The 13,970-nt window shown below is 67.9% G+C and overlaps 1 protein-coding gene across 1 annotated transcript; it reads left to right on the forward strand.

Moving 5' to 3' along the window:
• The first annotated feature begins 7,380 nt into the window (after positions 1-7,380).
• On the forward strand, positions 7,381-13,577 carry SLC52A3 (solute carrier family 52 member 3). The gene is made up of 4 exons (XM_025179620.3): positions 7,381-7,968; positions 8,451-9,461; positions 12,251-12,374; positions 12,583-13,577. Exons 2-4 carry the CDS (start codon positions 8,470-8,472, stop codon positions 12,793-12,795), a joined length of 1,329 nt encoding a protein of 442 aa, XP_025035405.3. The 5' UTR covers positions 7,381-7,968; positions 8,451-8,469; the 3' UTR covers positions 12,796-13,577.
• The last annotated feature ends 393 nt before the right edge of the window (positions 13,578-13,970 follow it).

Below are 13,970 nucleotides of genomic sequence, written 5' to 3' on the forward strand. Positions count from 1 at the left end.
TCAAGGGCCCTTCTAGTTCTCGTGTTCTATGATCCTGCCCTATCTCACTGCTTATCAATGCAGTCCAGAGATCCCCATCCACTCCCATTGAGTGTAAACCCAAAGGTGATCGGTTCCACACCCAAGGCCAGCATGATGCCTTGTCATGACCCAGCCTGGGGTCTCCTTTCTGCCGCTGGGGGCAGGCAGAGCCAACTCCCACTGTGACCTCTGGGCCATTTCAGGAGCACAGGTGCCAAGCGCCCCAGCTGTGACAGGGATCTTTGGGGACGGGTGCGAAGTGAGGCTGGGGGCTCCAGGGAATAAATACCCCAGCACATGTAGTACAAGCTCCGGCGGGAGATCTAAGGCAGTCACTGCTCTCAGCCCTCTGGCAAACCCTTCCCTCTGGGGGGCAGCCAAAGGACGCAGGAAAAGTTGGCTTCCTGCTCTTGGTTTTCTTTCTAGTCGCCTTTATGTCTGTCCTGATCTTTTTCTCCTATTTCTGTCTCTGTCTGGCACCCCTGGGTCTGTCTCCCTGGCAGTTAAACACGCGTGGCTACAGGGCTGTTTAATGGTGGCGGAGCTATTCCGGCTCAGGTTTTAACCTGGGATCCGAAGAGAGGAGGGTCTCAGACCGGGGCCGCCAGCCCACACCTGAACCTCTGTGCCACTGTGATGCCACGCTGCAGGCCACGAGAGCTGACAGGGGCCAGCCACGGGGCTCCAGCTGCCATGCGGACGCACCCAGTGTCCAGCTCCTTCAACGCCGTCCCCACTCCGGTCTTTCCTCTGCCAGGCCCGGCTCCTAGCGAGCAAATGAGAGGTGTCCCGAGGCAAAGGGGGTGCATGAAAGGCTGAGCCGCTCCCCCTCCCTCCCCCGCCCCCCGGCTCCGCAGACGCTCGCTCATGGGGTCAAGTGTCAAGGTCTGGGCCTGAGCGTCAGCTGACCGCCGTGTGCAGCCGGGCTGACAGATGGAGATTTACCGGGCGAGGCGAAGGGGCCGCGGGTTCCCCGTGCTGGGGGCAGAGGCCCTTTGTCTCCATTCGACGCCTGTTGCGGTGAATACGTCCATTAGGGAAATGGCTTTCTCCGCGGCGGGCCCAACCCCCTCCCCCCAGATGGCCTCGCTGGCTCAGCCGGCGGGGGCGTGGGGGGAGGGGGCCGGGGGCCTTTGGAAAGGCAGGCGTAGGCGGTGCCCAGGGGACCCACTCCTTTGTCGCGCCTTCCCCGCAGAGCCGGCAGGCACAAGCCGTGCCACTTTCAACTTGACCTGCTCCATTCGCATGGAAATCAGATGCAAATGCAGCTGGCAAGAAAGGACCTGCCGCCCCTCCCCCCCCCCCCCCCCCCCCCCCCCCCGCGCTGGCTCACTCTGTACTCCTCCAGCCCACGCCCTCCGCCCCCGCCTTGCACGGGGCTCCCGCTGCCCACATCGGCCCCCTTCCATCCTCTTCCAGCCCCCGCCTTCCATCCCGGCCTCGCACGCTTTGCACGGGGGTCTCGTTTCCAGCACAGTCCAGGCCCCTCCAGCTGGCTGGCTCAGGACCAGGGCCAGACGGGGCCATTCTGAAGCCAAGTTTAAGCACAGTTGAGTCGCCTGCCTGGGCTAGTGGGCCGGGGGGCAGAGTCAGAGCCTCTCCAGGGGCATCCCGACCCATGGACAAAGCCACAGCTGTGGAGGCCACAGGAAATTCAGGGCCCCACATTGCCTCACGTTTCATGGTGCCCTAGGCAGCTGTGTATGGGCTGCGGCTACCCTCAGCCCCAGCCCCGGGCAGTAAGCTCCGGTCTTAGTGCCAGTCTGGCCACCCCCATCTCCATCCCCTGGCCGCCTGCCCCCGGCTCAGCACCGGTCCAGCAGCCTCCTGCCCCCGGCTCAGCATCGGTCCGGCAGCCTCCTGCCCCCAGCTCAGCATCCAGCACCTGCTCACCAGGCCGTGGAGCCGCAGGCCGGAGGACAGAGGGGGCAGCAAGCGGCTGGAGAGACGTAGCTCTTTCTTTTTCTGCTCCAGGCTGCCAGTTCCCCTGGACCGGACGGCCTGGGCGTCACTCCAGGAAATGGTGTCCAGTCTGGGAGAGGTGGCCACCCCTTCCCCTCCCGGCTTCAGCTCCCCGCAGGGGCGGCCCTGCCCCACCCCTCCCCTCCCAGGGCCAAACCCTGCAGCCGAAGGGTTTGCAGCTGCCTGGGAAGGGCCAGGCAGGAGGCTCAGCGCTAGGCCAGGAGCAGCTTCCCCGAGACGGAAGAGACGTCACGGCCCCTCTGTGTGTCCAGCACCGGCAGCACCTGTCCCTGGGCGGGCGGCGGCAGGGGAGACGCCGGCTGTTGTCTGAGGGGCAGAGGAGGAGCAATTTGCTGCTTTCCTACCGTGCCTTCCAGCTGAGGCTGGGGAAGCATGTCCCAGCCAGGGCAGAACCAGGCCTCCAGCAGCTTGTGATGAGGGGCGGGCTCGTCACCTGTGTCACAGATGGGGAAACTGAGGCATGGTGCGGCCACGCCAGGGGGTGGCAGATGCAGGAAGAGAACCCGCAATGGTGGGGATCTGCCTCCCCTGAGACATGCCCCGTTCTGTGGGGCCCCCTCAGCGGGGCTGCTGGCCTGCCCCTTGGCCGTTCCCCTCTGTCAGAAGAGGACGTGTCCAGCCCCCCGTTACGCCAGCGTCTGAGAGGGAGAGTTGCCGGCGCCGTTTCCCCTGGCTGGGGCCGGGGGGCTGAGCTGCCAGGGCAGCTCTTCTCACCGCATGCAGGCAGGCGCAGTGCCCGGGGAGCGTCTCTGTGGGCGCCATCTAGGCCTCCCTGAGCAGCACGTCCCCCGCCAGCCCGGCTCACCCCGAGTGGAGACCAGGAAGAGCCCATCCCAGGAGCGAGCCGGCTGCGTATTGGACACTTGCTCCGGCAGGAGGGGGCGCCGAGGGATTCCCTGACAGCCCAGCCCCCCACGGCAGGGCTCTGGATGGGGACCCCTCCAGACGGCTCAGACTCAACGCTCACGGGCCAGCCCAGGCGCGCGGGCGAAGCAGCCGTGTGCCCCCAGGGGTGATGGTCAGAATCCAGCCCCCTCCCTCCCCCTCCCACTCCCACAGGCCGGGTCTCCGAAGCTGGTTTGCACATTTTTCTGTTCTGATAGAGGCAGCACCGCGGAGACAGTGCTGGGGAGAACCAGCTTTTAAGCTACCCCCCACCTCTGATGGGGGGGGATTGTGCAGTCGAGTCGCTGGGCGCCAGGGCCTCGACGTGCCGGCAGCGCGTGCCGCTGGGCGCCAGGGCCTCGACAATCGCAGGCCGGCAGCGCGGCGTCCGAGGCGAGTCACCCCGGGCGCAACTGACCAGGGGCCGCGGGGGCTTCTGCATCACCAGCAATTTTCAGCTCAGGATCGGACGCCTGTCTCCGAGCTCTGCTCCAGCCTCGCGGGTTCAAACTTTCATTCTCCTGACCCAGCTGAAGGAAATCGTTGATGCTGCGACCCAACATCATGGGACTGGAGTGTGGGCTCCGGAGTGGGGCTGAGGATGGAGCTTTGGGGGGCGGGAGGGGGGGCAGGAGGGGTGACCTCCAGCCGCTCCCATCAGCGGTGCAGCGGGGGCGCTAAGGCAGCTTCCTGCCTCTCCTGGCCCTGCAGATCCTGCTGCCCCCAGAAGCAGCCAGCAGCAGGTTCCCAGCCAATGGGAGTGCAGGGCTACTGCTCAGGGCAGGGGTCATGTGGGGAGCCCTGTGCTCCCCCCCCCCCAGGAGCTGGGCCACCTGCCAGCCACTTTTGGGACACAGCGCAGTCTGCTGTGCCCAGACAGGCAAGGAGCTGCCTTAGCCCCCCCCCCATTGCTCACCTGATCCCCCTGCGAGCCCCAGCGCCTGACAGCCCACCCCAGTGCTGGGCCGCGGGCCGGCGTTTGAAAGCCCCGATCAGATCTGTGGCCGCGTTCCCCTGGTGATCACAGGGGTCTCTTCCGGCCTCGGAGTCCGGGAACAGCTGAACGGGGCCCATTTCCGTTGTCACATGACGTCCATTGGGCCGGGGGCTGGTGCCCGGGGCACTCCCTGGGCACCGACTGAGCCGGGCTACCAGTGGGAACGGAGCGGGTCTCTTGCCAGCCTCAGATCTTGCTGCCGAGTCCCTGTGATCTGGGGAGTCGCGTCCCCCTGGCCCGTGGCAAGAGGGGGGTTCTTTTCCCACTCGGGTCTGAGCAGCTCCGTGCGTGTCCCCCCTCTCCCCTCCTCCCCCCCGTCTGCCGCTCCCGGGGCATTCGGCAGGTCCTGCTCGGCTCCCAACTGCCGCCTGCGCCCGGGGCCGTCGCTCACAGCTGTTTGGGGTCCGGCGCGGGCCGCCGGGATTTGGAGGCCGGCTCCTCCGAGCTGTCAGCTGCTGCAGCTAATTTGGGAGGGGGCGGGAGGGCCGGCCATTTCCCGCTGCGGCACGTGCCAGACGGAGGCGTGCAGCGAAGGCGGCTTCCACCCCTTTGAGCGGCCCCCAGGCAATTAGACTTGGAAATCGCCTGCCTGCCGAGGGGGCTGCCCAGCACCGGGACGGCTCCTTTGTGCCACACAATAAAACGCAAGACGAACGCCGTCCCCTCCCCCGTCCCATCCCCTTCCTCTCCCCCTCCCTGGCACAAACCCCCTGAGCTCATCAGACCTTCAGCCACTGCCAGGCCCGGACCAGGGCTCCAGCTGGGCCCTGCGCTCTCCCTAGCTGGCTGCTCTTCCCTGACAGGCGGGTGGGAGAGAGGGTTTGCTGGGCTTGTCCTGGGGCAGTGAGGCCTCATGGCTGGAGCATCAGACAAAGCACATCTGGTCCCCGGTGGGCCTGATTTTCCAGCCATTCCCAGCTGCTGGGCCGGTGGAGCCTGGGCCGTCTGGGCCCTTACGTTCTGCCAGAGCACCTGCCGGTAAGCAGTCTGGTGCCCCCCTGGTCCGGGCAAATGGGGGGCACCTGCCCCACATTGCGCTAGGGGGCTCTGGGCCAGCAGCGACAGCGAAGGCAAAGCGTGGGCTGCCAGAGAGGGCCAAAGTTTTACCTGGAGGCATGGGCGGCAGGAGATGGCCCAGCTGAGGAAGGCGAGCCCCGCCCCTGGAGCCAAACCCCGCCCACCCCAGCCTGATCATGGGCAGCCAGGGGGTGTAGGCAATTTGGGGAAGGCTGTGCCTCCCCTTGCCTGCATTATGAGCTGCCCATGCCTGGAGGCATGTCCAGTACCCCTAGACAAAACCATTCCCCAGAGGTCGGGAGGGCGGGGAGTTAGAAGGCTACTAGCTCAGAGAGCTGGAAGCCACCCCAGAGAGAGAGCCACTCACAGCTGCTCTAGCAGTGACCACCCCGGCCCCCTGCCTGCCGGACGTTCCCTGTCTGCCCCATTGCAGTCCAGCGACGGAGGCCTTGGGGGAATCCGCCCCTCCCTGTACAAAGCCAACGGCAGGAGGATCCCGGCAGGGAACGGAGCCAACTGCAGCTCCAGCCTGAACCAAGGCTGGGTCCTGGCAGCAGGAACCATCCACATCCCCAATCCGGCCCCTCCCCAGTGCAGCCTTCCAGGTTAGGGACGACCAGGCGTGTTCTGGGCCCCAGCTCACACGTGCCCAGTGGATGGGGTGGGCAGCCCAAGGTGGGGCCTGAGGTTAGAGCCGCTCAGAGCTGCCCCCTCCCCCCATCATGCTGGGGCTAGGCACCAGATTCCAGTGAAGGTGGGGAGAGCCAGGCAGGGCAGCCAGCTGGGGGACTGTAGGTCTGTGAGCTCCAGGGCAGGGATCCCCAAATTCCAATGCACCAAGTCACCCCCCACAGCTGCGGAGCCGCAGGAGAGGGGCCAGGGGCTGGTCTGGGGAGGAAGAGGAGGAGGAAGGTTGTGCAGGGTGTGGGGGCGGGGCAGGTCAGCGGGCTGGGCCCCTGGGGAGAGCCGGGGTCCCCGCCGCAAGCAGCACTGGGCTGGCACACAGGGCATGTTCTTGGGGACCTGGGACCAGCTGATCGGAGACACTGGTGGCGAGTGACACCTAGCGGGCCCTCCCGGGAACTGCTTCTTCAGGAGCATCCCTGGGTGTCCCCACAGGTCCCGGGCGGCTCGGCTCCTCCATTTCCCCAAGCCCCGGCGCACCGCTCAGCCACAAACCCAAGCGACTCCGGGCCCGGTTCCGACCCTGCGTTCCCACCGGCCGGGGGCCCGGCTCCTCCCAGCGTGTCTGCCCCCAGCGTTACTCTCCTTGCTCGCACAAGGCAGCCTGCAAGAAACAAGCCTGACCCCCACTGCAGGGTCCCCCCCCCACCGCCATCCAATGCGCCACCTCCGGGACTGTCTCACGCGCTGCTGAACCCTCCCCCCCCTCCCCGGCACCGCTCCAGGAACCACCTGGGGCCCGGGGAGGAGGAGAACCCCAGTCCGATGGATTTGGGCGTGTGTCTGCAGCGTGCCCGCCCCTGCCGGGGCTCAGACCTGCCCCCCTGGGCGACCTGGCTCTCAGGAGGCGGGGCCGCCTTCTGCTTTTGGAAAGGCGCGGAGTTTGATTTCCCGGCGCCGCCCGGACGCGCCGAGTGGCCCCCCAGCTGGCAATGGCCTTGGCACCCATCCGCGGCCCTTCCCCCAGGGCAGGAGGGTCCCAACGAACCGGGTGGCGGCAGCGCTGGGGCCTCGCCCCGTCGCCCCTTCACCTGGCTCAGAGCCCCCCCGGAATCTTCCGCCTCTCCCGCGGGGCGCCCCGCTGCCTGCCAAGGGCACCGCGCCACGGCGCAGTCGGGTGAGAATGGGCACCCGAGCCGCGCCCCAGGCGCCCCCCGAACCCGGCCCGTTTCACCCATCGCCCGCCCGCGGCTCCGGGAGACCCGCCCGGCGAGGTCCCGGAGCGCCAGGCTCCGCGATGCGCCGCCCGCCAGAGGGTCCGTCCGCCCTGCGGCTGCTCCTCGCCGCGCCCTGTGTCCCGGCCCGTGTGCGCCACCCCCGGGCCGCGCCAGGGGAATTCCCAGGCGGGCAAAGGGCCCCTTAGACATTGCAACACCAGGTAAGGGACGGGCTGGCACCAGGCTCCCCGGGGCAGGGCGTCCGCGCCTGTCGGGGGGAGGGGCAGCGCGAACCGGGCTGCGTTACTCATGGGAGACCCGCTGCAAAAAACCAGTCAATCCATGGAGCGGGCGTGCTGGGCACTAGTGCTTAAGGCACCAGCCACCGCCTTCCGATAGCTCCGTGCCTCAGTTTCCCCATCGATGCCCTGGACAAATGTGCCCCCCCCCTCCCCGACAGAGGGTGTTGGGAGGGTCCCTGCATGGTGGGCTCTGAAGACGGTGGAGAGTCTCCGAGAGAAGGTGCAAGGGGACGCACGAGGTTTATTGCAAAGTAGCTGCCCCGGCACATCCGCCGTGGAGGGGCCGGTACCTGCTCTGCACGCCCCGAGCCCTGCTGGAAACAAGCCCCCACCCCCTCCCCAGGCGCTGCCCCTCCGCAGGACGCGCTCTCCTTCCGCATCCCAGGGAGGTGGGGAGGGCCCCGCGGGCGCTTCCTGGCGGGTGAGGTTCGCCCAGGGAAGGAGAGGGCCCGGCGGGGCTGCTGCGTTGGTGTCCAGCGCGCACCATGCCCCCTAGCTCCCCCGGAGCTCCAGGCCACAGACCTGCGGGGGGGGGGTGCTGATCCCTGGCTCCCCCCGCGGCGCAGGGCAGGCCGAGCGTGGGGCTGGCGACAGCGCAGCTGACTCAGCTCCGGGAAGGGGCAGGCCCGGGTTTCCGGGTGGAGCTGCTGGCAGCCTATCAAGCCTTGGATTCACCTGCCTTGGCGGAGGGAGGGGAGCGGGCGGCGGGCGGCGCCCCTTGTGCCTCGGTTTGTTTGGTGCTGACCTGCTCGGAGTGGAGCGAGGGACGCGCTGCCCCTGCGGCTGGGCCCGGGCCAGGAGGTAGATCCTCCTCCCCACGGAAAGGGAAGCTGCCGGGACTCCCGCTTTGGCATCGCCCCCCCACCCCCCAGTCATTGGGCAGCTGCCTTTGGAGGCCTTCTGCCCTTCTCTGGGGTGCAAGGTAAGGGGGCCCCCCCTCACTTTGGTTCAGAGCACCGGGGGGTGCCAGGACCTGGGTTGCATCTCACCCAGTCCCTGGGCTCCAACCCGGCCAGGACCCGCTGCCTGTGGAGCTAATGGAAGGCACCCGCAGGGGTGGCATCTCCCTGACCTCCTCAGGGCTGTGGGTCTGCAGCTTTGGCAGACTGCGCGTCCTGTCTCACGCCGCTGGGGAGGGCTTGACTGGCCCTCGAAATGCCGGGTTCTGTGTGGGAATGCCCAGCTCCACCCTCCCTGGGATCCAGTGGCCTGGAGTTCCACCGGCTCGCGCTTGCCAAGGGTCTGCAATAGGCTGAAGAGACCTGGCTGCGTGGAAGGTTTGGGAACGTTGCCTTCCTTCCGCCTTCCGGAGGCACGGTCGTGGCGCGCGGGGCTGTGCGGAGCGGGAGGGCCCGGGGCGGGTGTGACCCATCCCTAAGCCCCATCTCCCGCTCTCCTCCCCAGGGCCGGCGCGGGCCAAGCGATGGCGCTGCTCGTCCACCTGCTGGCGTGCGTCTTCGGGACGGGCTCCTGGGTGGCCATCAACGGCCTGTGGGTGGAGCTGCCCCTGCTGGTGACCGCGCTGCCGGAGCAGTGGTACCTGCCCTCCTACCTCACCATCACCATCCAGCTGGCCAACGTGGGGCCGCTCCTGTTCACCCTGCTGCACAGGTTCAGGCCCGGGCTGCTGAGCGAAGTGCCCGTCATCTACGGCGTGGTGGCCGTGGGGACCCTGGCCTGCCTGCTCCTGGCCTTCCTGTGGCGTTTCACCTCCCCCATCGCAGGGCAGCCCCACAGCACGGCCTTCTTCGGCCTCGCCTTCTGCCTGGCCCTGGTGGACTGCACCTCCTCCGTCACCTTCCTGCCCTTCATGGCCCGGCTGCAGCCCAGCTACGTCCCCACCTACTTCCTGGGGGAAGGCCTCAGCGGGTTCCTGCCAGCCCTCGTGGCCTTGGCCCAGGGCGCCGGCGTCGCCAGGTGCGCCAACATCACCGCGGGCAACCACACCGCCGCGGGCATGGAGACCCAGTATCTCCCGGCCAACTTCTCCACCCAGGTCTTCTTCCTCCTCCTCGCAGCCATGATGGGGGCCTGCCTCGCCGCCTTCTTCTTCCTCACCAGGCTGCCCGCCACCTGGGAGCTGTCCAGACAAAACTTGTGTCCTAGCAACATCAGCCTGCACTCCTTTCAGGAAACCCCCGGCGACGGCCCTCAGCGGCCTGGGGGAGGAGAGCCAGCGAGCACCGAGAAGGGCTCCGGCCCCTCACCCCCGGAGGGGGCTACCTACTCTCTGGCCACGTTCGCCTTCATCTATACCCTTGTGGCCTGGGTGAACTCGCTAACCAACGGGATCCTGCCCTCCGTGCAGGCTTACTCCTGCTTGCCCTACGGCAACGTGGCCTACCACCTGTCTGCCACGCTGAGCTCCATGGCGAACCCACTCGCCTGCACCATCGCCATGTTCCTGCCCAGCAGGTGGGTGCCCCCGCCATGCCCCTGAGCCCCCGGGGGCCGGCCGGGTGACACCCACACCCCCATTTTGCACCAGGGCTGGCTCACCCCTCCGAAGGTCTGGAAACCCCTCCTGGATACTGACTGCCCCCAACGGGAATCGGGGCCACTCAAAGAACCGTCGCCCCCCACCGCCACCAGCTTTCGTGGGGGCCAGTGGCCAGGAGGGTCAGTTCTGGGAGGCTAGAGGTAGGCGCCCGAGTCCGTCGCTAGGTGGCAGGAGCTGCCTTGATTCCCTGTGGCTTTGCTCAGCATCTTGGAAAGTCAGAGTGTGGATTTAGGATGGAGCCGCGTGCTAGGCCGCCAGGTTTGGAAATTGTGGTCGTTCCTGGGGTGCCCGGCTCTCCCCGCCCCACTCGCTGTCCCGGGTGCAGCCCCGCGGCTCTCCAGGCCTGCAGGGGAGTGGAACGCAAAGTGGTACAAACGAGACCCCGGCCCTGCACTCAGGTTTGGAGCGCCCCACGGGGAGAGGGGGAACACAGGTTTGGAGCGCCCCACGGGGGGAGGGGCGACACAGGTTTGGAGCGCCCCACGGGGGGAGGGGCGACACAGGTTTGGAGCGCCCCACGGGGGGAGGGGCGACAAAGGTTTGGAGCGCCCCACGGGGGGAGGAGGGGGGACACAGGTTTGGAGCGCCCCACGGGGGGAGGAGGGGGGACACAGGTTTGGAGCGCCCCACGGGGGGAGGGGGGGGACACAGGTTTGGAGCGCCCCACGGGGGGAGGAGGGGGGACACAGGTTTGGAGCGCCCCACGGGGGGAGGGGCGACAAAGGTTTGGAGCGCCCCACGGGGGGAGGAGGGGGGACACAGGTTTGGAGCGCCCCACGGGGGGAGGAGGGGGGACACAGGTTTGGAGCGCCCCACGGGGGGAGGGGGGACACAGGTTTGGAGCGCCCCACGGGGGGAGGAGGGGGGACACAGGTTTGGAGCGCCCCACGGGGGGAGGAGGGACACAGGTTTGGAGCGCCCCACGGGGGGAGGAGGGACACAGGTTTGGAGCGCCCCACGGGGGGAGGAGGAGGGACACAGGTTTGGAGCGCCCCACGGGAGGAGGGGGAACACAGGTTTGGAGCGCCCCACGGGGGGAGGAGGAGGGACACAGGTTTGGAGCGCCCCACGGGAGGAGGGGAGACACAGGTTTGGAGCGCCCCACGGGAGGAGGGGGAACACAGGTTTGGAGCGCCCCACGGGGGGAGGAGGAGGGACACAGGTTTGGAGCGCCCCACGGGGGGAGGGGAGACACAGGTTTGGAGCGCCCCACGGGGGGAGGAGGGACACAGGTTTGGAGCGCCCCACGGGGAGAGGGGGAACACAGGTTTGGAGCGCCCCACGGGGGGAGGGGGAACACAGGTTTGGAGCGCCCCACGGGGGGAGGAGGGACACAGGTTTGGAGCGCCCCACGGGGGGAGGGGGGACACAGGTTTGGAGCGCCCCACGGGGAGGAGGAGGGACACAGGTTTGGAGCGCCCCACGGGGGGAGGGGAGACACAGGTTTGGAGCGCCCCACGGGGAGAGGGGGAACACAGGTTTGGAGCGCCCCACGGGGGGAGGGGGAACACAGGTTTGGAGCGCCCCACGGGGGGAGGAGGGACACAGGTTTGGAGCGCCCCACGGGGGGAGGGGGGACACAGGTTTGGAGCGCCCCACGGGGGGAGGGGGGACACAGGTTTGGAGCGCCCCACGGGGGGAGGAGGGACACAGGTTTGGAGCGCCCCACGGGGGGAGGGGCGACACAGGTTTGGAGCGCCTCACGGGGAGGAGGAGGGACACAGGTTTGGAGCGCCCCACGGGGGGAGGAGGGACACAGGTTTGGAGCGCCCCACGGGGGGAGGGGCGACACAGGTTTGGAGCGCCCCACGGGGAGGAGGAGGGACACAGGTTTGGAGCGCCCCACGGGGGGAGGAGGGACACAGGTTTGGAGCGCCCCACGGCGGGAGGAGGGGGGACACAGGTTTGGAGCGCCCCACGGGGGGAGGAGGGACACAGGTTTGGAGCGCCCCACGGGGGGAGGAGGGACACAGGTTTGGAGCGCCCCACGGGGGTGGGACAGACCCAATGGCTGGGAAGCCCTTGCTACCCCTGTACCTGTGTGATCGGCAGGTCACAGCCCCATCAGCAAAGCAGCAGAGGTGTTTTCTGCTCTGGGACAGAGCCCGCCAGGGGAGTTTGTTCCCTGACTCTAGGGGTGGGAAACCTCAGGCCTGGGGGACGGATGCAGCCCCTGGCTTGCCTGAATCCGGCCTCTGGGGCTCAGGGCCCCCCTGCAGCATTGGGAAGCCCACACTGGTGCTCCAGTCCCCACGCCCCTCCCGCTGTCTCACTGTGGGGGCTGGAGCCCACAAAATCGACAAGCCTGGGCCCCCAGGATCTGGTGTGTGCGGGGAATGTGGGGGGGTCTTTCTCCTTCCCAGTCAGAGGCCACATCAGAGGGGTTATTTTCGGGGGGTTTGTTGGGGGGTTTTTTGGTTGGCTGGTTGGTTTTTTGCCTCTCACGTGTGTGCGGCCCCTGGCTGCTTTTTCTGTAGGTCAGCGGCCCCCGACCCAGAAAAGGTTCCCTGCCCCCGCTCTCCTGTCTGCAGGCCCTGGGAACTGCCCAGATGCCAGACAGGCAGCCGGCGCCAGTTCCCAGCCTCCGCCACGGCGGGTGGGACTCCCCCGTGAGCTCTGGCAGCTGTGACTCCCGGCCGGCTCCGCGGGGCAGGGAGGGTGGAGCCGATGCCCGGCTGGGAGTCACTCTTTGCATCCCACACAGGTCGCTGACCCTGCTGGGGGCGCTCTCGCTGGCCGGGACGGGATTTGGGGCCTATAACATGGCCATGGCCGTCATGAGCCCGTGCCCCCTCCTGCAGCGCTCGCCGTGGGGCCACGCCATCATCGTGAGTAGCTGGCCCCGATGTCCGCCCCCGCCCCGGTCCCCTTGGCCCGTCTCTGGAAAGTCTTTGCTGCCCTCCCTTCGGCTTTGGCACCCGGAGCCCGGCCCGGGGCCTTCCCCTTCTCGCGCTGCCCGCCCGTCCCAGCCCCGCACGGTGCCAACGGCGGCTGCCCGGAGTCAGCTGCCAGCGGCGTCTCTTTCTGCCCTGGCAGGTCCTGTCCTGGGTGCTCTTCACCGGGAGCCTGAGCTACGTGAAGGTGATGACCGGGGTGATCCTGCGGAGCCGGAGCCACAGCGCTCTCGTGTGGTACGGGGCGGTAGAGCAGCTGGGGTCTCTGACCGGGGCCCTCCTCATGTTCCCCCTGGTGAACATCTACGGCTTCTTCAAGTCCGCCGACTACTGCAGCCTGCAGTGCCCAGCCTGAGCCTGGCCGGCCGGGGCTCTGAGGGGAAGCTCTGGCCAGGAACTTGCTGGCCAATGACATCGTGGACGCCAGCGACTTCAAAAAACGCCTCCTCCCCCGTTCGTTTTGGCTGGGCGCCTCTCCAGGCTGCAGCCCACGTGGCCGAGTTCTGGCCGCCCCAGCCCAGCCTCTTCTGCCTCCCTCCCCGTGCAATGTTCTCCCCCCGCTGGGACCCGCTGGGCCGGTCGCTGGGTCCCTCTCTGAGCCCCTTGTCTGCCTCTGGCCAGAACCCCCGTGTCCTCTGCGCAGGGCCGGGGGCACCAGGGCACCAGACGCCTCGGCTCCAGTTCTGGGCTGTTCTCAGAAACAACAAACTCCCCCCCCTTGTCACATTGAACCAGTAACTGCTGGGCACTGAGCACCCCCCTGTATGCAGCACCCCCCCTTTGAGCCCCTGAAACTCCCCACTTCCTCACAGCTAGTCAGCCCTGATGCTGGTTACGGAGAGACCAGGGCGGCTCCAGCAACACTGGGCACCGGGAGCCGGCCGGCCGGAGAATAAAGGGCTGAGCGGGGCCTCTGCTAAGGAAGGGGCAAGGGGTCCCGGTCGTTTCCAAGCCCCGGCCGGTGGTGTTCGCAGGCCCTGGGTGGAGTGTGAGGCCCTGGGCTCTGGAGTTCACCGGAGCCCAGCGCCCGGGCTCAGGGAGGGGCCGTTCTCTGCCCAGGGAAAGGTGTCTGCCCGCAGGACCATCCTGCCCAGAGCTGGCTGCATTGGAGCCCCCGAGGACTCGGCCGGGCACCTCCAGGAACAGGCTGTCCTGGGCACAGGAAAGGCCGGGGACTCAGCGAGCAGGGGGCACGTAACCGCGCCGGGTCTGTCCCCGGGCCCCTGCCAGCCTGGGTTCCGGGAGAGCTCTGTACCTTGTCCCTCCCTCAGGCTGCGGGCGTTAACTCTTTCATGCCCTCTGGGAATGAGGCTCGGAGAGGGCATCCCCTCCCCCAATGCGCCCCCCCACACACACACAGCCTGCAGCTGTTCTACCATCGACCCCCGGCGGCGCCCGGACCCCCTGCTCCTGGAGAAGGGGGAGGGGGAGCCAGACAATGGTGACGGGAGCCCCGGCCCCCCGCCGTGCGTCACAATTAGGGAGCGGGGTGTCAGCTGCACGGCTGGGATCATCAATCACGCCCAGGGA

The sequence above is a fragment of the Pelodiscus sinensis genome, chromosome 17 (genome assembly GCF_052426305.1).
Source record: "Pelodiscus sinensis isolate ZL-2025 chromosome 17, ASM5242630v1, whole genome shotgun sequence".
Taxonomy (NCBI): domain Eukaryota; kingdom Metazoa; phylum Chordata; order Testudines; family Trionychidae; genus Pelodiscus; species Pelodiscus sinensis.